The sequence below is a fragment of the Poecilia latipinna genome, unplaced genomic scaffold, assembly GCF_001443285.1.
Source record: "Poecilia latipinna isolate Pla-1442-1.1 unplaced genomic scaffold, P_latipinna-1.0 Scaffold439, whole genome shotgun sequence".
NCBI classification, from domain to species: domain Eukaryota; kingdom Metazoa; phylum Chordata; class Actinopteri; order Cyprinodontiformes; family Poeciliidae; genus Poecilia; species Poecilia latipinna.
The window spans coordinates 129,691-153,279 of NW_015113055.1; the positions used below are offsets into that span (position 1 = coordinate 129,691).

General features: G+C 38.1%; 2 protein-coding genes across 3 annotated transcripts; one reads left to right on the plus strand and one right to left on the minus strand.

Moving 5' to 3' along the window:
* Window positions 1-3,813: 3,813 nt before the first annotated feature.
* Window positions 3,814-8,091, plus strand: cdkn2c (cyclin-dependent kinase inhibitor 2C (p18, inhibits CDK4)). 2 transcript variants are annotated; one of them, XM_015038354.1, is made up of 4 exons: window positions 3,814-3,911; window positions 4,392-4,471; window positions 5,417-5,543; window positions 7,304-8,091. In XM_015038354.1, exons 3-4 carry the CDS (start codon window positions 5,418-5,420, stop codon window positions 7,661-7,663), a joined length of 486 nt encoding a protein of 161 aa, XP_014893840.1. In that variant the 5' UTR covers window positions 3,814-3,911; window positions 4,392-4,471; window position 5,417; the 3' UTR covers window positions 7,664-8,091. The 2 variants fall into 2 exon arrangements, with proteins under 2 accessions (XP_014893840.1, XP_014893839.1); XM_015038353.1 differs by lacking the exon at window positions 3,814-3,911 and adding an exon at window positions 3,920-4,266.
* Window positions 8,092-12,374: 4,283 nt separating this feature from the next.
* rnf11b (ring finger protein 11b) lies at window positions 12,375-23,111 on the minus strand. The gene is made up of 3 exons (XM_015038359.1): window positions 22,556-23,111; window positions 14,408-14,577; window positions 12,375-13,574 (listed from the first exon to the last, which is right to left on the minus strand). The coding sequence occupies exons 1-3, from the start codon at window positions 22,676-22,678 to the stop codon at window positions 13,403-13,405; spliced, it is 465 nt and encodes a 154-aa protein (XP_014893845.1). The 5' UTR covers window positions 22,679-23,111; the 3' UTR covers window positions 12,375-13,402.
* Between the last annotated feature and the right edge of the window lie 478 nt (window positions 23,112-23,589).

The window sequence follows — 23,589 nt, forward strand, 5'->3', positions numbered from 1 at the left end:
GCCCTGATCCTTGTTCGATTCAGGTGCAAGAAAATCTGAAATTATTATTAAAAGTTGAGGTAGAATAATCTTTATCGTTGCTCGCCAAAGTACGAAACTCGCTCTGAAGGCCTGAATTAGGCTGTAAGGAGCGTCTGGTCAGCTCGTTTGTACCCGACTTTTAAAGTGGCCAACATTGCAAAGACTAGAAACGGAGGAGAGTCGCCTGCACCCCTTCTGTTTTTTTTTTAATTATGTAAAGCACTTTGAAATGCCTTGCTGCTGAAATGTGCTATACAAATAAAATTTGATTGATTGATTGATTGATTGATTGATTGATTGATTGATTGATTGATTATTGTGCCGTTTTCTAGCTTCAAAGAAATTAAATCGAGCGGAATGTTTTATTTTATTTTCTTTCATTTATTAAATCAGGTAAAAACCCCATTGACATCCAGATCTCATTTGCAAGAGGGACCCGGGCCGAAATCTGCTATTTATTTGTTGCATTACTTTTATGCGCATATAAACAATTTACGCGAACCAAACTTGAACGTCAGCGGTTTGTTTTTGTTGTTGTTGTTGTTGTTGTTTGTTTGTTTGTTTTGCTTTTTTTTTCCTTAATGGAAACTTGGGAGATGATATAATTATCTTAATTCTGGAAGATAAGATTATGTATTTTTTTAGGCTGTGATTATCAACACACCTCCGTAAATGGCCGCAATTTACTGGTGAGCTATTCTAAAAGCCCCATCTGCAGATTGTGACCAGCTAACAGATTCAGATATAGTCTAAATCTAAATGCATAATGTGATTCCATATTAAATGTCGCGATAAAACATACTTTTAAAATCTTTGAAAGAAAACTTTAAGTTGGAGGCCAACCGCTCTGCAGGAGCGGCTTCCCGCATCTCTTCGTTCCGTCTGATAATTTCACTTTTTTTTTAATAAACTAATCTCCGTAGTGCGCTGTCTCTCAAAAGCCCAAACAGTGCACGACGTTGCAATCCAGGGAATAAATATAATAAACACTTAAGTCAGATCTAGAACTCAATGTCATTTCCATTAAACAGCGCTAGGGTCCTATTTTCCTGAGGGATCAATAAGCAACAAAAAGGCAAAACACTTTTCTTTGTTCATGATATGAATGACGCATGTTTCCCATGTATTTCTCACTGCATTACAATACAGTTTGTAAACGTAAACGTTTGATTTATAATCTAATTCAGTTTTTCTCTCTCTCTCTCTTTCCCTCTATTACAGACTTAAGAAAAGGTCAGTGAAGATCAGGACTTGGAGTTTGTTGTCAGAAACATTCTGACATTTACACATGGATTCATTTATAAGTACAACTGTAAATGTGTGTTTTCCAAATTAAAGCAAACAAATCCTGCTGTGAATATACACAGCACCACAAATTCCTTATAACTACATCTTCTCTGACAACCTCTGAAATCTTTCGTTCATTTGCTCTGGGACCAGTAAGGCGAAGCCAAAGACTGGAAGTGAACCAATGACAGCCCAAGACCGTGTTCATAATTTTCTGCTGTCTCCACAGATTGTGGCTTTCAGTATGCGTCTATTGCTATTGCAACAACGCCATAAACAAATGAGAAAAGAATCATCATCAGGTACGATTGTCACTTGATGGGTCCAAATATCACTGACAATATTTCATGTTTTCCATTAATAAAAATATATTGTGCAACATATTCCGTTAGGAAAGAATTAGGTTCACTGACAAGTGCCTTTTAGCTTTTAGTAGAGAGGCTTTACTTCTTGTGAATCTAACAGGAAAGATGAATTGTGAAAGTGACTTCCTCTGCTGAGATTATAAGACATGTCAGAGCCGTGTGTGCGTACATGTGGTTATTTCACCAAAGTTATGCAGTCGAACTGACCCCCTATCTTTAGCCTGAACAGAAACACATGCAGGGGGTTACAACATTCCTGTTTGCTAATATTTAATCTTGGGTTGCTTGTTGGAACAGCATCTCTTTGGGTTTTTTTTATATATAATAATCACTATCACCACTATTATGCAGTCTGGATTTATATTAAGTTACTTCCCAGATTAGTTTGTTGAAGGATATATCTCTAAATATAAAACTCTTGGCGAGGTAAGGAACCCTCTAAGACACTAATATGCAGACTGAAATGTCAGTGTACACGATCATTTGCCACTGAAAATAAGTATTTTTATAGTTTATTAAATGCATACAGCTTACCCTTTAGATGAAGATCATTATGTCCATTAGAAGTCCACTTCATTTTAAGCTGTTAGATGTCAACATCCACAAAACGAACTTGAATCTAAATGAGACAAACTGAAGGTCCTTGATTTCGAAACTAAAAATTGGAAGTAATGAGTAACTGCTTCCTTATTTACTCTGCAGAAAGGAAAGAGGTATAATAGCCTTACGTTTTTGTTCAGTTGCATTTTTGTTATGAGCTTCTTGCCTAATTAGTCAGTTAGCACACTATAAAAGCTTTCTCAGTAAACTACTTCGTCTTCATCCCAAGGCCTTATTAAGCCACCCTTCCAGAATCATTTGTTGGTAACAGAGCGTTTTCCAGTTATCTTCTCCTCACACTTACTGGAGGACAATATTTTGAGTAGCAAACAAAGGGGACCCATGATCTGTTCGCACACACACACACACACACACACACACACACACACACAAGAGTATGTTTACAGTCACAATTCCCCATTCATCCATTCATGGTAATTTTGAAGCTAAATTTTACAGCTGTGTTATAAAAAGAGAGAAGTGCCCTTTTGTGTGGACAGACAAGTTTTTTGCAATCATTTCAGGAACTGGTTATATCTTGACCTTCATTGATAAAGTCCCAAAATGACTTAAATTAAGTTTTTTTTTTTTTATGTTGTTGTCACAATTAATGAAAGGAAGCACAGTCCAGTCTGTCGATTTTAATCATGTTTTAAGCAACCTATTCGGAGCCCTGAAGAGCTGAATTGAAAATGGCACAATTAAAAATAAAAAAACAGTGTGCCCTAAAATAATGATACTTTTTTTTTTATCACACTTTGTAAAAAAATGTATATATACATATATATAAAGACAAACGGCAGGAAATAACATAACCCTGGATTGTTAGGGACTTTTTCATTTGAAAAAAAGATGAATGTGCAGAAGAGGGCAGCTTGCTGCAGAAAGCCATTTTGTGGAAAGAGAACGGTATGAAAGAAGAATGTGTGTGTGTATGTGTGTGTGTGGGAGGAGGGGGCGGGGTGGTATTTACTGTTCAGGGCTGTTTTTGCTTTTACTGTCGTTATTATTTCTCTGCAGCACATTTGGGATTTATTAAACGTGCTTTATAATTAAGTAAACTTGAACATTAAAATACAGGTATCGCTTCCTTGCTTTAGGTGCGGAGTGTTAGACTGGCAGAGCCCATTTTGTCAGCATATTCAATCAAGTTTGAATTTGAAATGTGTTCCGGATTTTATTCTTTCATCAAGTTCGTGACCCGCCACGTTTATAGCGGAGATAAAAGGGTGGCACGCCCCTTTACAGTTCGCCGGCGGATGATCTGGTTAGAGGTGACGAGGAAGCGGAGACGGCAGCGCTTTCCTGTAACGTAGAGGACAACGCGCTTGTTGAAGAGATGATGAGGACAGAGAGGACAGAGACAGCACGATCTGTTAGAGTTTTGAGCAAAAATAACTTCTAAACTCCGAGAGGTTCTTTGACAGCTATTATAGCATATTATACATATACCCTGACTTTATTCAGAATCCTCTTCAGGAGCATAGTTAATCGTATCCTGCTGAGGGCACTGCTGTGTTTGGCTGATATAAGTCACATGATTGAAGTGCACCAGGACTGGTGGTCCAGTTTTGAGCCGCCATGGGCCGCAGACCACACCCCCACGGAGCAACAGTCGCTCCTCTAGGTGATAAAATGGTGCGTATCCATTTCTTCTTCTTCTTTTTGTCTTGCAGCTAGGCTTCGCCCAATCAGGCCAACTTCATAGTTTTTAAAACAAAGCGCCTGAACGTTAACTTGCCTTTGAAGTCAAACAAAAAGGAGCACTTTATTCTTCCTCACTTTGAACCTAAAATACACCATTTTCGCATCACAGGGTATTTTTAGAGGGCTATTTCTGTTTCTACCCCGAGTATTAATATTGCAATTATTCGTTCGTGTTGTGGTCCGACAGCGTCATTCGAGCAGTAATCTCTGGAAACGACATGTTTCTCTATGATTCAGCGATATTTGGATCCAACCTGGACTGCTGATCGTGCCTGATGATGCCTGGGTATAACTTTATTGATTTGAGAAATGGGACATCAGCCGTTTGTTAATGACAATATGGTGCAGGATTGCTTTGTCAAGTCAGTTTAATTCAGTTTATTTCCCCCCCCCCCATGTTTGACTGACTAGCTTTCTTACTTGTAAGAAGTCCCTAAAGCTGGTTGCCGAATAAGAGGAAGACATGTGCTGCGATTCAAACCTCATTTCAAGTAAGTTCCACACTTTTTTCGTTGTGTTTGTAGTTTTATTTCTTTTTAAGTCCGTTTTATATTTTTATTTACACTAAAAAAAAAAGAGCATATTTATTGTAGTGTGGTAAACTCATCTGCAACAGGTGTGGCTCCAAAGATAAATGAGCAATGCCTTCAAAATTTGAACATGAATTTATAGTTTAGCAAAACATAGGCTAAAGAAAAAAATATATATTTAAAGCAATAATCTTAGGCATATTTTAGAGACTTTAGCATTTGAGAAAACTACAAATAAAGCACCGTCTGTCTGCATATGCATCCATGTTAGAGGAAGAGTCCATCAACTTTTGGCAGACATTTTAAGACTGCTAAAAGTCTTAAAATGTCTTTTAACACATTCATGTGTTTCTCCCACACATGAATGGGAGAATCAAATTAATATTATACATACATATACAGTCTATGGAAGAAAAAAAACACTTTGAAGGTTGTGGCTCTTTACTTTTTTTTTTTTACATGTATAGATTGTTGAGTGGTGCACTACCAAACATTGTGTTGCCTTACTGCCGTTTATTTTCATGTTAAAAATATTTATGTTTTAAAATACTATAAGTTTCTAGGTATACTGTGAGATTAAGTAAAATGTTAACTACCCTAAATCATAGTTTGTAATTGTATGATGTGTGATGAAGAATGGATGTAGCTTTGGATGCATGAAATTATATATATATATATATATATATATATATATATATATATATATATATATATATATATATATATATATATATATAAGAAATAATAATAACAAAACCCTAAAATTGTTTCAACCTTTAATATGCCAAAATATGCCCCTTTTGAGGGTCATCTGAGCAGCAGGTTTTAGGAAGAGGAGGAGAAGAGCAGGAGGAGGGGCCTCAATGATAGGACCACAAGACAGACACTTTTTCTTTGTTCAACCAGGATGGCGTGTCGAACAGACCTTCTCTGTAATGCCTCAGCATGTGGAAAGCTGGAAGAAGTGTTGAATTTATTGCAAGCTGGAGCTGATGTTAATGGACTGAATGCGTTTCGGAGGACTCCTCTGCAGGTCTGGCTAATACTTCACTTTCTCCTATTTAGTAAAATTGACAGCATTAAATCAACACGGTGCTGAGTATTTAGTTTGTGTAAATATAACTCAGAGTTATTTTAACAAGAGAGGGTAGTTTTAACACTTGAAAGAGTTAAAACTACTCAGTCTCTTGTTTGCTAAAGGCTCCAGTAGCACAGTGTTGATTTAACTGTCATTTCCTGCTTTTTCTCTCTCTATTTTCAAAAGTCAGCTAAGTTTAAATTTTTTAAACTGTGTGCTGGAGTTATATTTATTTCATATCAACTATGTTGCATATTGCAAATTAAAAATGTCTAACCTAAAGTAATTAGCAGTTTTTTTTTCTCAGTCTTGTGAACTCAGTCATAACAAAGAGAGATATAATTATTTTATTATTTATTGCTATTTGTTTGGATAATAACAAATAGCCGATTAAGTCGGCACTAAAACATTTTTGAGATGAAGTGCAAGTCGAGAGAAGGAAGTTGTCAGTGGAAAAATACAGGCCTCATGTTTGAGGTGAAGTCTTGCCATGCTCCAGATTAAATGAGAGCTATTTTCACAGGGAAAATTTGCACTGCCATTAATAACATGTTTAAATCTGTTTTTTTCATGTTCATCAAGTAAATTTTAAACTATTTTCACACACACACACACACACACACACACACACACACACACACACACACAATCTCTTTCTATCTTTACAGGGACTTTGCATTGACTTCCATTCATTTTTCATTTAGGGGTGGAAATTAAAAAAATTCTACCAGCTACTGTGGTAGAGGATGGTAAAACTTCACCTCTAACATGAGACATGTATTTTTCCACTTGTTGAGCCACAGAGGCTGAGGGAATGGGGAGAGAAAGGCATTTCCCAGGAGAATTTCACAATATCACATATGCCAGTTTTTGAATAACTGGCATATTCAAAAACTATAAAAACATTTTTTTTTTAAAATGCTGTCACAACCTCAAGACTGGACATATACACAAGAAGGGACAACTTAAAGATATGCATATGGAGTCCGTATTCTCTCTGAAGTAAGATGGAGCTTTCTGCACAAGGATACTGCTTTCATGCTGTTCGTGAACTGAGAGAGGCTCACGGCAGTACTCTGCTTCCTCACCACAGTTCCTGCAAAACGTTTCACGTTATTGGATAACCAAAGTCTCCAATAACAAGGAAAAAAAACGTCAGGTTTCTGGGTCTGAAAAATTGCCAAGTTGACTATAGTTCTCAGCCTTCATCTGACGATTAAGTTCTGGAATGTCCTTCCTCCAACAAAAGTAGTCCTTTTTCTTTTACTACAAGTATTGTTTTATGTTAATTTCATATGATCCATCTTTGTTATTTAAGTCAGTTGAATCCATATTCAATACTGGCATGCAAATGTTGCAGGAAAAACCTTACATTAGAAATTAAAATTAAAACATAAACTCCCTTCAGTTCTCAGTGTTTGATTTTCATTGTCGTGCCTTGGGTCCAAGAAAGTAACGGAATTCCTATATTGTCCTTTTTATATTATAGTATTGTTAATCAAGCTGACTAACTTTAATTTCGAGTGCACTCCCACTATTTTTGTCTCTGTTCTGTGAAAGTGCAAACTTAAAAGCCGTAATTTATTCAGCTCATGGGCACATGACAAAATTATCAATTAACATAACTTACAATCAACTTATAAAGTTGTTTGACAAAATAGTTGTCAAACATCCGACCAGTTCACTCGTCTCTTTTATTTTCCTCATGTTTCCAGGTGGCGATGCTCGGAAATGCCAACCTCGTCGAGCTTCTGCTCGAGGCAGGAGCTGATCCCAACGCGCGAGACCCGACGCTAAACCTGACCGTGACTCACGACGCCGCACGCGAGGGTTTTGTGGAGACTGTGCGTGTTCTGATAAATCACGGAGCGGAAGTGAATCTCGCGGACGAAACCGGTAACCTGCCGCTGCATCTGGCCGCAAAGGGGGGACATCTGGAGATGGTCAGGATGCTCCTGGACCTCACCGAGGACCCCCGGAGGACCAACGACCTGGGACACACCGCGCTGAGCCTGGCGCGAGACTTCAAGCACGAGGAGACGGCTGATTTCATTGAACAATATCTGGGGCCCTGAGTGACGTGAGGGAAGGTCTTGTTGCTAATTTGTGTTTATTATAATGGGCCCTCAGAGGAAGATTAGCTCTTGTAGTAGTGGCATAACAGTCTAATTGTCAGAAGGCAAATGAAAATGTTATTTTTATCAGAGTCACCTCTTGTGACCAGACTCTACTCACCAAAGGTGAGTAAATGAAAAAAGTCTTCAGTGTCGCACTCTATTATCTTTAATAAAAGGGCTTTTGCGACAAGAGGTCACTTCCTCACGCACGTGATTCCAGCAGAACCGCGGCATTGTTTTCGATTGTTCAATAAGTTTGTAGCTTCTACTGTTGCGTCTTCTTTGTGCTGAAGTGCTTTATAAATAAAACGGAAATGCGTCTTTATCATGTGACATCAGAAGCCATACTGATTGTAAAAATATATAAAGAAATACCCATCAACAGACACGCCTGTGTCATTTCTGCTCAGTTTTCCCAAATAAAGTCTGCTATTGTGAAAGATGGGGCTACGGTTAAATGACGGTCAGTTTCAAATCACTTTATTTCCAGAATTTTAAAAACGACAATAAAAAGTGACGCATGTTGCAATAAGTAGATGTCGTCTTCGAGTCTACGCCACAAACAAAGAAGACAAAAGCAATTTTCTGAAGCCGATTAAGTCTGACCAGGTAATGCGGTAGATCCACAGCGCTGTTCATATTTTTTGTACACGGTAAAGATGTGTAAAATGCCTTAAAATACATTCGTTTTATTGCAGGAGCGTAATCTCACGCTGAAAATTGTACAAAACGTCCAATACATTTATTTACTTGCGTAGAAAACAATTATTGACCAATTATTGGCACCCCTGCACTTTTCAATTCAATTCAGTTTAAAAAATTCTTAATTTATCCGAAATGGAAATTAAATAACCAAATGCACCATCTTTTGTCAATAGAACGCATCACAAGAAGAGGGATATTATTCCACTTTGCATAATTGGAATAATACTTTGCGGAATTATTGCTGAGGAGTCTACGTGCGTAGACTCTTTTGGGGGGTGGGGGGGACCAGCAACATTTTAGGGTATATTTTGAGTAATATATGCCCAAATATTTCCGTTTGATGCCACATGTATTTTACCAGATAATCACAAACTACTTCTTGTTGCATTAAGTCTATTTGTTTTTGCGGCCTCCTATTCTCTCCACCAGTTATTTAATAGCTACACTATTTAATGAATTTTCTGAAAACGGAGCACTGCAGAACTGGATCCACTATATTATAATGCGCGCAAGGTGAAAAGTAGCAATTAGACCTGGAATGGTTAGTAAAAACATGTAGGCCCGTTTCATTTCGAGTAAAACTTCGGCTGCATTCACTTAACATTTGTTTATTTCTGGTAAAGAAAAAATAACTAATAAACGCAAATTAGAGAGCCGATTCTAGTAATAAGCGGTTTGGGGGTGATTACTATATTCTGACGTGCGTAGACTCCTCTGTTCTGTGGAGGAATCTTTTTCTCATTTGAAAAAGAGGGGGCGGAGTTCAGCCATATATGGACCTTTATGACGGTAGTCCCTCTCACGTTCAGGGTTTTAATTGGCTGGAGGGTGTTTACAGACTGACCTATCAGTGGTCTGTTCTGCGTCTGAAACGGCTTTTAAAGCAGACAAATACGTTTTCTGTTATGCATATTTCAGGACTGCTTGTAACTGTAGTAATTTGAAGTTTGTAAACTGAGACATCTAAAATAAATCATTGTCTCTTTCTCTCTTACAGATTTGAAACGTGAAGACCAGGACCTGGCGTTTATAACCAAATAAAACAAAATTATCGCAGAGCATCTGTCTTCATTACATGAACAAGTTAGAGCAAATAACATTTACCATGTTTTCATTTTGCCCTCTGTTGCGTGCTTACCTTTTTGTGTTCAAATTGCCTGACAATCACGCAATCTCCACTGCAGAGGAAATTATCGTTTTAATATGATGTAAAGGACTTTTCTGAAATAAGAAGTGTTTTCAATCAAGCAATCACGTTTTAAGCAAACTTGATTGATTCGTTTAAGACAGAGCAGGCAAAAATAAGCATTTAACAATGCAATGTTTGCTAAGTAAGCACATTCAAGAGATTGAATGCGTTTACTTGACTTGCAACTATGCCAATAGCACCCAGGTGGTCTGCATCTACAAAGAAATTTATCCATAAATTATGATAAATCAGGATCACTAACATTACAAGATGATAACTCAATTGATTGCCTATAAAAACCTATCAGTTTCTGGAGGTTTCTGTGAGAACAGCAAGGACCCATCCATAATTTGATAGGAACATTTTTCCCCATTAACCAACCAGCAGAGTCAGAGCAATGATGACGATGATGATAATAATAATCATAATAAATAAAAGGATTAATGTCCATTTGCTAACAACTTTAGAAAGACCCAGAACTAGCAGGTACACTTGTTTGAACACAACAATATACTAAACTGCAATGGCATCAGTGTAAGCTTATTGTACCAACCTCCACTGCAGAGGGAAAAAAACACTTAGTTTGCAGCAGAACATTTAGAGAAGTCAGTAAAGTACTGTGAGAATACAAAATAAACTCCTTGTATACGATTACCATCTTGCTTGGGGAACAAAAAAAAAACAAACAAAAAAATCACTATTCACTATTCCTGCAGTGATGTTTGAAGGTGGAAACATGATGCGAGGCTGTCTTAACAAATGGCACATATGGTATATTCACATAACTGAATAAGTGAATCAACAAATGTACTAAAAAGGTCAAATATCAACAATAAAGGAGAGATGACTTTCTCAGCAATGCAATTATCCTAAATACACAATGAAACTCTCACATAGTTTCAGTTAAAAAAAAACAACTAAATAGCTAACTTTAATTCAACAGAAAATCTGTAGAAAGAACTGAAGATTAGTACAAAGACGAGGCCCAGAAAACTTTCAAAAATGTATATGGGTCAATAATCATTCCTGGACAATGCAACCTGTTTCTCCATAGAAGATAAATCTTGCAATAACAAATTTTTTTAAAATTAATATTTCTTCTCAGTGCAAGTCCACAAGACTTCACAAATTAAACAGATTTATTTGAATTTGAATTGTTTGGGACATTTCATATGGGCTATAGGCCAATAGCCCATAGGCTTAATTCATATTAGCCTATTTTGAAACAAATTTATTAATATGCTGACATACAATACTTTATTTCCCTGCTGTAATTATGGAGTCTCAGAAGAAATTCATTTAGGCTCTTATGAAGTTTCTAGAAATGTCTTGAATCAAGATTAAGAGTCATATGAATCATATAACACTATATGAGAAACTGAAAGCTGTTGAGTTTTACAGGTGAAACGGTAATTTAGGGAAAGCAGTGAAGCGCCCCCCAGCAGTTGTGCTTCTTTGTATTTTTATTTGCTTTTAATACAGAGCATATGCATATTTAATCTTACAAGAAAAGTTCTTACAAGCATTCACAAACACATACATACTCCATCCACATGTGAGAACACCTTGCCATTTTGTTCTTTCGAAATTAAAAAAGGAAAAACCTTAAAATCACCCAGTCAAGTGAATTTGGTCAAATTTCAATAAATAGGTCACCAAACAAATGAGTCAGAGTCCAACAGTACTCCATTTTGTGATTAAGCAACATCTTGTGCAAAGATGTGGAGACAAAGGAAATGTTTCAGTCTGTATGCAGACTCCTATCCTGGGCCAAAACTTGAGATAAAGTAGCTGGAAAACCTCTAATTTTGTCACATCAGCAACACTAAAACTGAAGTAGAGAGCACTTTGTTGCCACATTATTTCCAAAAAAGAATGAAAAGTTGCATCATTCAGCAGTCTCTCTCACATGTGTAAAGTATAACGCCAAGAAGCTCCACCTAGCGGATGGAGGACAATATGTACAACAAAGATATAAAGTACTGTGCAAAAAAACAAAAGTACAGATGGCTGATCAGCTTTCTATGAAGGTTTCCAAAAATACTCAGGGTGGGAGCCTTAACCTGTCTGTCACTAGAGGACCCAAATTTGGGTCCTCTCGTGACAGGGGTGTCAAACTCCAGTCCTCAAGGGCCTCTGTCCTGCAACTTTTAGATGTGCCTCTGCTGCACCACACCTGAAAAGAATAATTAGGTCATTAGCAAGGCTCAGGAGAACCGATCTACACAGGGAGGAGGTAATTAAGCCATTTCATTCCACTGTTTTTTACCTGTGGCACATCTAAACACTGCAGGACAGCGGCCCTTGAGGACTGGAGTTTGGCACCCCTGTCATTGTGAATGACAACCTGAGACCAACAGGTTAAAACCTGTAACATTTTTAACTCTCAATGAGAGCTCATTTGTTTTCTTATTTAAAACATGATCCAAGTTATACCAAGCAGGGCAGAAGGAGAATATAACAAAGTCATTTAATATTTTTGTGCTCTTTCAGGTAAACTGGGTGACATTGAGAATGGAAATGTAAAAATGTAGCAGATCAATAAAATTGAGGCCTATTTGTGCCACATAGGAAAATTACATTTAAAAAGAAATATGATTAAATAAAAGACAACTGTTCCTAAATGCAAACTACTAAACATTTTTTTGTCTTTGTTTTGATGAGGCCTCAAAATGTTTTCTCTTGTATTTGGTGCCAGTTTATAGATGCAACGACTCTTATGGTGCTTTTCATATAGCAGATATTGTTGATCACATTGTAAAAATGTTGATTCTATTGCTCTAATCCGACTACAATGTGCAAAAAAAAACCAAAAAAAAAAAAACCCAAACAGCTGTTGAGTTGTGCTTTTGCTAATAATCTGAGGGATGAATCCGAACTTTTGACAGGACAGTTTCACCAGCAATCCATCACAATAGTAAATAAAGAACATACACTGCATGTCCTTTTGTTATGTCCACACTCTTGGTGAACACAGATTCAACAAAGCCCTTTAAGTTGGAAAACAAAAACAATTCACAAAACCACAGGACAGTCAGTCAAGCTGTTAACCAGTCATATTTGACAGAAAGGATCTGTACAGACAAACAGAACTGGGCCTGTGTGCTGAAGACGACTAGCGCAGGCCTGTGGTATCTCAGCACTAAGCATCAGTAGTCTTAAGTTGGACGTCCATCTCAAATTATCCCACCTGCAGTCTGCTTTGCATCAGAGACAGTTTCTCAGCTAATGTGACTCTGCAGTTCTCACATCTGCTGGAGATCATCTCTTTTAGCTTTTATTATGAACGCCATCAGTTACCAGCAGTCCACGAGACATGATATGCAGCCCAGTGATGAAGGTCAGATGTCTCTCGTCACTTCTGGTGGACACATTTCAGAGGCTGGAAGTCAATGACAGAATTGTGCGCGTGTGTGTGTTTGTGTATGCGCACACATTGTATGTTTAAAGTCTTCTTAATCATGACGTTTGCTCTGGCACGCTTCAGTGCTCTTCTCCGATTCCTACCTTCACACCGACTGTCTGCACTACTGTCTTTACTCCGTCAGTCCTTTCTCAGATACAGTCCTGCCCAGCAGGCTAACTGAGGAAATGTTGCACAAACACAGAGTCATTTATATGCCTTCACATTTAAGTACATATATCAGCACAGAAACAGAATTGAGCCAACATTTTTAACCCTCCTCAAATCAGGACCTAAACTTTATAATCTTACTAATCCAGGATATAAGTTAGCAGTGAGGAGGTTTAGGTTATATGATGTGTGGGTAGATTTTGCTGTTCCGGCGTGGTCCAGGAGGCGGTCAGTTGGTCTCGTAGGAGGAGAGCAGTGCTGCGTCCACAGGCTCCATGCAGGAGGGGCAAGTGAAGGATCTCATCAGCCAGTCGTCTATACAGTCCATGTGGTAGATGTGCATGCAGGGCAGGAACCGGATGGGGTCTCCATAAACAAAGTCCATCATGCAGATGACACACCTGTGGAGATGAACACAGAATCTCGGTAACAGCCAGCATGCTTACTAAACTGAGTTTGTGCTGACAAACTCATGAATGCAACAGATTGGTTTCTGTTGCAGTCATGAGTTTGCACAATATTGCACATTAGGAAATCTTGCGACGGCGATATTATTGGTAAATATTGTGAAAGACTCCTAACAATCCAAATCCAAACGATCTTTTGCGACATGAATGTTGCAAACAATGATTTTGCAATGACGATATAATGACGAAAACCACTAGGTGCAGCCTAACCAATCATATTTAACATGAAATATCTGTCAAAGATGATTGATCATAAAAAGTATATTTTTTAAATAAAAAATAAAACAACTTTCATTTCAGAGCAACTTTTAGTCTTTTCATCTCCATCTCCTCTAAAGCTCATATATGGTGTAGAGTTACACTCTCAGAGCACAAGGAAGAGGTGAGCAATAATTAAATGAAGGTCGTTAGCCGATTCTTAATTGGATTTTGGTCTAGACTTTGGCTGGGCCACAGAGACAAAACAATACTCATTCTGGGTGTGTGTTTAAAGTCGTTATCCTGCTGGAACATGAACCTCCTCTCAAACCTTTTCCAGCCTCCAACTATTCTATTCCAGGATTGACCTGCATAAAGCTCCATCCATATTCCCATACACTGACTAGATTCTCTGTTCCTGCTGAAGAGAAGCATCTCCATCAGGTGATGCTGCCACCACCACCACCACCATGTGTCACCACAACAATGGTTTAATCAACGTGGTGTGCAGTGTTATTACATGTTGGTAACCTGAATTTTACCCCGATCAGCGTTAGGTTTGTACTCACTCTCTGATCTTCTTTTCGGAGCCATCGCGGCCTGGGTCGTACACACCCTTCGGGAGGTGCTGGATGAGTCCAATGCGTTGAGCGATGCGGACCTGCTCCTCTTCGGTCAGCTGAGTGGCCAGTCGGGCCTGGCTGGGAGTTGGGTGGTAGACAGGCACGTGGATCTGCTCCTGCAGACAGAGAGTCTCATTAAAATATATCCAACAACTATCTAATGGCGTTGATAAATGTGGGCAGTGAAGGGAAAGTCTTTTGGTAAATATTCGTGCTACCTAAAGTTTTATGAGTATGATCATGGGAGTCATACATGTGGGGGATGTGTGTGTTTCAACACTCACTTGGTTAAAACATCCTCACTTTTCCTGTAGATTTGCTCAAAACCTGCACTTCCAGTCTGATTCCACAGCATAAATATGATTTTATATTTGTGCTGTGAAACTGATCTGAACGAATACACTTGGGTGAAATGTATGCGCCCTTTTACAACTTAACCACGAGCCAATCACAAAGATATCTTTCATCCACTCAGAGTGCTCCTTACAAATACTGCATTCACTCAAATGACAAAGAACCAATCGCAACCAGCATATCAAAAAACTGCACTAAGCAGTGGAGAATTACAAAACAGTAGGACTTCAGAAAAACAAGAGGAAATAATAAAATACATTTTGTAGCTTAAGAATATTTAGGTAAGCATACAAATACACTTACATATTACATTATGGGTTATATTTATGCATCTCAAGGTACTATGTGACATGTAAAAATATTTCAAACATTTTTACAGTAAATTTTCAGACCCAGTCAAAGTAGCTCATAATCCCTCCACCTCAAACTGTACCACACTTCAGAAGCCACAAGCCTTTTCCGCTTGGCTCACATCCCCCACTACTGGCCCAGACTGGCAGTGAGCCTCCAAAACTGAACTTTATCACTGGAGGTTAGACTAACTTGACAACAAGCCTGGCTTACTAATATCTACTCACTTTATGAAACCCACAGACAGCGCTCATGCATAAGACAAAGCATAAAAATTGTGTATAATTAGGTAGTAATATACAATACCAAAATCACAGAAATACATCTACAAATCAAAGATGTTTAAAGGCACTGATGTGTGAAATTCCTCGATATCTAGAGTGAACTTACAAACAAATGAAAATACTCAGTTGAATGTTTAAGTTTCATGTCCCCACACAAAGCCTTTGTGAGCGTGACTGTTACCATCCTGTAATGACGTGAAAAGTTTTCACTTCACTGCTGTCAGCAGCAGACGGACCTTCCAGTCATAATGTGAGGCTGTAGGTGGAAATAAGTCAGAAGGTGGTAGTGTTTCCCCAGAGTTTGCTTGAACAAGCGGAGGCCACTCTGCCCTCATTTGACTTGCTGTCAAACTGCAGTAAAGTCTTAATCTTTAAAGACTTTCTAATCAGCTCACACAAAAGTATTCGTACCCCTTTGCATTTTCCACATTTTGTCAGCTTGAAACAACAAACTTATTTCACTGACACTTTATTTGATAGAGCAACAAAGAAACGCAAAAGAAAACTTACACATGTGCAGAATTGCCGTAAAACACTCATAACTATCGTGTCAACAAATTACCTCATCAGAGATGGAAATCTGCAGATTTTCAAGAATTACCAGAGAACTCTTCATCGTTTCCCTTCTTGGCCAGCCAGTCAGATGGGCGGCCATCTTTTGGTAGGCTTGCTATGCTCTTTACAGTAGACTGAACAGTGACTTGTGTAATGTCCTAAGCTGTACATATTGTTTTATTACCCAACTTTGCTTTAAACTTCTCCAGAGATTTTTCTTCTACCAGTTTGCTGTGGTCCTTGGTCTTCATGATGCCATTTGTTCACTAATCTCTACAGAACTGCTGGAGTTATTAGGACTGTGTAATAATATCGATATTGCAATATATCAACATTTTCTTTCCTAGAAAAAAAAATCAATATTCATCTGCAAGTATCGTAACATCCAACTGTCACCTTGCTCACTCACTGCTTGCTTCACCAGGAGAGTGATTATACACATTTCCTTCCAAATTACAATAATGCATTACCCAGCAATATAAAATGTGTAAACAATGTGGTTGTAATGCTGACATGCTACAGACATTAAAGTGATAAATGTGTCCTATCACAGAGTTCTGTGCTAGAAACCAATTATGTCATCTACATTTTTGAACACAGTGTCTTCATTGTTGTTTTCCATTCACTGAACTGACTTTGCGGTCTGGACCGGTTCCTTTCCCCCTCCGTCTTTGCACAAGATCAAACCCTCAGCCGTTACTTATGGTGCATGTTCTGCTTCCTCTTCTTACACTTGAATGAATTGACGGTTATCTTCTTCTTTTTCAGGTTTCAGAACCAAAACATAATGCCAGTGTGAGGCCCCAACATCCAATCACAGATCAATAATCCCAATTTAATGTAATGTTTGTAGATATTTTGAGCAAATTGAGCGTTTATTTATAGAAAAAGCTCTTTTAGAGGTGAATAGTTTTTTGGAGTCAGATGTAAAAACATACCAGCTACTAATTGGGCTTCTAGCAGCAGAGCATTTAAAACCACAAGTCAGCAGATTTTTTTTTAAATTGGCCGAGCTTCTCTACTGCTCCCCCGGCTTCTTTAGTTTACAATGAAGAAAAAAAGGCTGACAGTATGACCAGGATAAAAGCTACAAACAAGGCCTCACAGTGGGCAACAGCTGTGCTTGGGTGCTCAACTATGCGATGGTCAGCAGTTCCATTGTCACATATCTGTCCCACTTAATGCCTTGCATGTCAGCTGGACTGACAGCTGCTAATTGAGTGACGTCAGGTTAACCAGAAGAGGAGTTAGAAAGGCAGAGGGAGGTGAAGGATGGAGCTGAAGAGCAGATTTTGATCTCATCTGCTAAAGATGCCGTACGTAGGCTGTTAAACCAAGCTCACAAGAAACTGTCAGCCTGCCAGACTCGGGCTGCTAATAGTGAGCGGGAAGAGGGCAGACGCATGACGCATGCAGTTAAAATGAAAGAAAAAACTGATAGTCTTCCCCTGTGGGCAAGAATCTGCTGAGAAATGGGACTTGGTTTAACCAAAAATCGTGTTCAAGCATGCAGATCATTCCAGTTTACACCATTACTCACTCCAAATGATGAAACATTAAACATCTGCTTACATGAGGAGTTCACACGTTAAAAAAACAAAACATAATCCAGAAGCGTTTTTGAAACATCTTTTTCAACATTCAAATACAATTGCAAATGCTAAAATTTATTTGCTGAAACACTATATTTTCTTGCAGCCTAGTAATTTATATCAGTGAGCATTTAAGGGATGAAACAACTGAAGCATAAGAAGATCACAACCTCTGACATCCAAGATCTTTGCTTGTCAACTTCAGAGTCTGATTGTTTGAACAAGACACCTGCACACAATACAAGGAAAGCATTCAAATCAGACGCAAAGTCCACGGACGTTAACGTCACAGGAAATGTTTGTCAACATGATAACAGGACAGACAATACCAGTACAGTACATGGGTATGACATCACATAATTTATTTAGGAAGCTGGGTCAAAGATACACACTCTGTATACAAGATGTTCTAAATTATGCAAACCTCAACTAAATATGAAGAAAAAAAAACATTATTTTTGCTATAAAACTTTTTACAAGCTAGAACTGGCAGAGCAGTTCAGGTTATTGTGTATGAATAAAAAGCTTCAAATGTCAGCATGAGGGCTGTAAATATCAGCCGAAGTGAAATGGGTAGACATAGGTGAACAAAATAATGCAATACAGGCCTCGTCTGGAACATCAAACCTGAATTATGCGTCACTGACCTCCAGCACAATGTCCTTGTCAAGCATGAAGAGTTTTTCTAACCTTATTTGGGCAATAGTAATGTAAACGGGGGTGGTGGTGAAAGTGGTGCCTCTTTTAAACGAATCAGAACATTAAAAATACATAATCCAACCTTTCACTTCAGTGTGAATATCAGAGACTCAACATATCTAAGACATGGTCAAACCACAGTTAACACACTACTGCAGAAACACTGAGTTTGAATCAAAATCCTCTTAATTTCACTAAGAGCAGCAACTGGACTGCAGCAGTGTAGCCAGGCAGTCTCAACAGTGTCAACACACAGATTTGTCTTTATTGATTTATGACTTGAGATTCTATGCATATTTGTTCAGCAAAAAAAAAAACACTTCTGACTTTTCCTTGGAAAAGTCCTGTTCCTCTGAAGTCTCTTTCACAAAACATTTCTATTGTAAAACCACCAAGACCTGAGCTTCCCCTGGTCACGCAAAAGTAAAGCCAAGTTTTGAAGGAACAAACTGGGAGTTTGGCACCACAGGGGCACTGATGTCAGCACAATTCTTAAATCTGCGTCAGAAGTCCTGTGCACTTCTTTTTAGAGCAATGGAGTACAAAGTTAGTGACACAACCACCGAGTACATAATTCAAATGTAAATTATATACATCACACCTTATTGTCTGAACCTATTTCTAGTTTTGTTTAAATTCTGTGACTGGCTAGTCACACAAATAATGCCTCATCATTAGGCAGCCTGGCCTCCTTTGACAACACACACACACACACGCACACACGCAATGAGGTGCATCACCTCTCAGAGCTCCAGCAGTCTGTTGCTTACATAACGGCTCGCTACTACCCCTAATTACAAGAGATAAAGATAGTTACAAAGACGTTAGTCCCAGACGACGAGCCTCAGTCAAGTCTAAAGTCTTTGTTTTTGTGACTTGGATCAGACTCTGAAACTCAGTTCACCATCACCCTGGATGTAGCATCTTTTTAAGGTTTGTTTGTCTAGGTGTGGGATGTAATTTTGTCGTAAGGTTTATTACTTTGATGTGCAATTACAAATTACTTCAGAATAGTAATTCAGATTAGTTCACCGAATAATTTCAGCGAGCTAAGAAAAAAAAGACTGCATCATAACGTTTGTTACTCTAAATGTGTAGGAGTTGCATTTTTATTTCCTGAAAATCTGAATTTGTTTTAGGAAACAGGTGAACTAATTTATGGGGTTTTTGTAGCACATAAATTAGAAAGCTTAGTTTACATAGAACATAATCCTCATTTCTACAATCCACCATAACTTACTAGACGTTGCTGGTCTATATATATTGCTCCATCACACCAGTACTGCTTCTGACACAAAATCAAACCAACTACAGTTTCTTTTTACGATGAGTAGACTTGGACATTTGTGTTTAAGAGCTCTACACATCCCTAGATGTGATGGGTTGAATGATAAATACGTTATCAAATTCTGGGTGAACCTCAAAACCCTACATTTACAGAGACATCGTTTGGTTTTCCAAATGCATTTTTGGTAAAACGTCCAACAAAGGCTGAAAGCTTTCCAATTTGATTATCTCCCAAAGAAGGCGGGCGTCTTTGCACCCGATATCTCAGAAACTCTGCCGCAAACACAAAAGCAATCTACACAATTAAATAACACAGTTACAGAATCATACCACAAAAATTTAAAGCTTAGGCAAGCTACTTTTTGATTTTCAGAATCAATTATTATAAAATATCAGAAAAATTCAATGAATGTTTTGAGGCAGAATCAAGAGCACAATGGGGAGCTGCCTAAATATAATAATTTCAAATAGAAAACAAGGAAAATACTTGATTCTTTACTACAAAAAACTCTTCTTAAATATATTAAGCTGAACTTTAGGCGCAGAGAAACAGACAAGACTGTGAAGGTGCCAAGTTACCATTAAGAAGTTGGGAGATTTGACAGAGTTTAACAGCCCCGTCAAACCTCTTATGAAACTTTGTCAGTTCAACCAGACAAAACCCTAAACAGACTTCTTCTAAAGAACTGAAATATTGACTAAGAGGGCTATTATAAAAAAATGCACAACACGTGTGTTTATTATGTCATCCCTCTTCAGACCACAGCTGACTGACCTAATTACACAGTGGGAGGGATATGCCTGTGTAATAACGGGTGGGTGATTAAAACAAAACAGAGCCTCTCCTAAAGGGGAATGTCATCTGCATTGCTTTGACAGACATGAAACAAAGAGCTGAAGTCAATATGTCTGACCTGAAATGTTTCACCTATAGACTACATGATGTGTCCTCAGTAACTTCGTGTTGTAACAAAAATGCGTTTAACTACATAGTCAAGTCACACTTTTTTCTTATTACTTGAAATGTGAATCCCAAAGAATGGGTCAAATAAAGAAATATAATGAAATTATAACAATGGCAACTTTCTGTACTTGGTAATTATTCAGTAATATTTTTAATGCGTTCAATAACACATTAAAAGGAGGAGAGAGAAAAACCCAGCAAATCCATTCTGCACTTACTTGATGGCAATAAGGGAGTAAACTTGACCTCAGTTTAAAATAGTCCAATTAGATGCCTTACAGTCAATTTTTCTTCTGTTGATTAAACTGTTAAAATGTGTGTAAATAAACACCACAGAATTCACCTGGGTATTTTGGAAATCCAGACACTGCTTAGTTGAGCAAAAACAGCAGGAGAGAACAAAAGCAGATTATGGACTGTGGCATAATCCAGTGTTTAACAAACCTGATCCTCAAACCGCCCTGTCCTGCATGGACCAGAAACATCTAAAACATGTAGGGATGTAGTAAAAAAAAAATAAATTGTATCAAATGCAAGATCATACACACATCTAAACTCAAATTAGAGAGACCAACTGACCCAACAGTAATGAGTTTGGACTATGTGAGGAACCCGGAGAGAACAGGCAAACTTTAAGAAGACACCAGGCTGGGATTTGAATCCTAAACCTTCTTGCTGTAGGGCAACAGTGCCATTAACTACTCCACTCTGCTGCTAAATGACATCATGATTCTTTATGTTTTTTTACTTTATTAAAAAGATCATGAAAAATGAGCTAGGTGGTGAACAATAATCACAAGTCAATTACTTAAACCTGGCTGAACTGCGTTAAGAACTAGTTCTTGTTATGTATGAATTGGTAAGCTACCATCCAGGATAACCTTAGACACTATCTATAAGCTTAATCAAAAAGGAAGATGTAGACGTCACCTCAGAGACGAGATGGTGTTGAAGTACAAATTCAGATAAGCACACAAAACAGAAAAGAAACCGGCACCAGAACACGTCAGAAAGTGATACGATTATAATTATTCAGATGTGGAGGATGTTTGAAAACCCCAGACTCTTCATAGAGTAACCAAAATGGTTGACCAATAATCCAACAAAAACTTAAGTAAAGGTCCACTGCTTGGTAGGAAATGTCTGGTGGGAAACAGCTGCTTTTCATACATGCCATTTTATTTTAATGTATTCATTTTAATTTTTTTATTTGTTCTGTTATCTTGAACATCTGAAACACTCTTTCAAAAGATCAATAATACAACAAGTTTATGTTGTACTGACATTATATTAAGTCTCCCATACTTTAAAAATGTGTATCCTAAACCCGATGATAAGCTCTGGCTTGATTGAGTGATTCATATAGCTACATCCCAAAATGGACAGAGATAATAACATTAACAACAACAAACATATTTGCAGTGACAACATGCTCTACATATGTACAGATGACCAGGCTACAGAAATGAGGTCACCAGGCAAACAAAGTTGGTGCCTGAAGGTTGTCAGTCAAATGAAGAGTTGAGTAACTTCAGCTGAGAGAGTCAGCATTTTACAAAACTAAAGTATTACAAGTGGAGAACTGTCCATGTTAAGATAATAAAAATGAAAGCACATATTTATTTTATGATTCTCCATTTCAACCAAATCTTCGTGATCTGGTTTGTTTCATTTTAAAAAATGACGTTTGCATATGAATGCAAAGGGAATTATTGCTTCATTAAAACTATGCCCAAAGGAAGGACCTGGGGATAAGAGGATTAGTTTCAATGCCGTGAAGGGACAGGGTCAGTGGGTTGGAGTTCCTCCTGAAGGGTGATGTTAGATCTGTGAACAGCTGATACAGCTCCACATGATGTTTGTTTAAATAAAGGCAGCCATCAGCTGCTTTACAGACGGGTATGACCATAATGACATACCACTAAGATGGTCCAAAACTGAAAAACATCATTATTTGAAGTTCAGCACTTAACATACTATGTGTGGTTGAGGTTTGTTATAAACTTACCTGATAAGGGGGCGGTGGCTCCTGATCCAGGTCAACACCGTCTCCATAACTGGCTCGGTCCGACTGGGATTCATGTAGCAAAGATATATCATCCGAGGTCGGAGATTTCAAACAGTTTCCCATCTCCTTCCTCTTCTGTCAAACTGGACCCCCCCTGTCTGTGTCGGTGGATTTCACGGCTCACTTTAACAGAGAAGGTCAGCAGAAGTGTCAACGGATCGTTTTTCCCATTCACAGCTGAGAAATATCCTCTCCCAGACGATGGGAGGGCAGCCTGCTTCAACAACAAAACATCCTTCAGCTAGCAGCTAGCCGCACAAAAAGCTAGCCAGCTAACACCAGCTTCGACTCCGAACGAGAATGTTTATACGCAAGATACAGAAAATAAAAAGCTTTGACAGTATTTTATATCTACTAAGCCAACCAAGAGAAGCAAATATCCAAGTCCCTTGTTGTAAGTGACAGAGGAATGTGCATTTTCCCTGTCTGAAAGCTGGCCGCTTGAGAGGGACTTTCCAATTTGAGAGCAGCTGCTGAATAACGACAAAGGTGGTGATGTAGCAACGCCAAACACCGCCCCTTTAAAAAATTAACCAATAGGCGACGACTTACGTTCACGATGGTCTTGGCAACAACCAATCAAATTTGTGGTCACATTGGCTTACGTCGAAAACGTAAACATAGACCTTTAATCTGTAAATGAGTCGTTTTTCTGGAATACACTGTTTATTATTATGAATTGGAGGAAGGCATAAATGACTTACTTTAAAACCTCTTTTTTCAATAAATAAGGGGACTTAATTCTAAATTTTGTACTTACCTTTGTGACAAAAAAAAATCAACGTTTAAGGATGAATATTATACCTTTTGTAGAATTGAGACAGATATCGTAATATGTTTATTTTTTAACTTCCCTCTCTTAGGGGGTCATGGCGAAATTTCTCATTGAAAAGCCAAACGCACCATCAAAATCAGACCTAGGTGTTGTAGTTGCGTTTAAATGTAGCGATTAAATGTGCTTCATAATTAATACA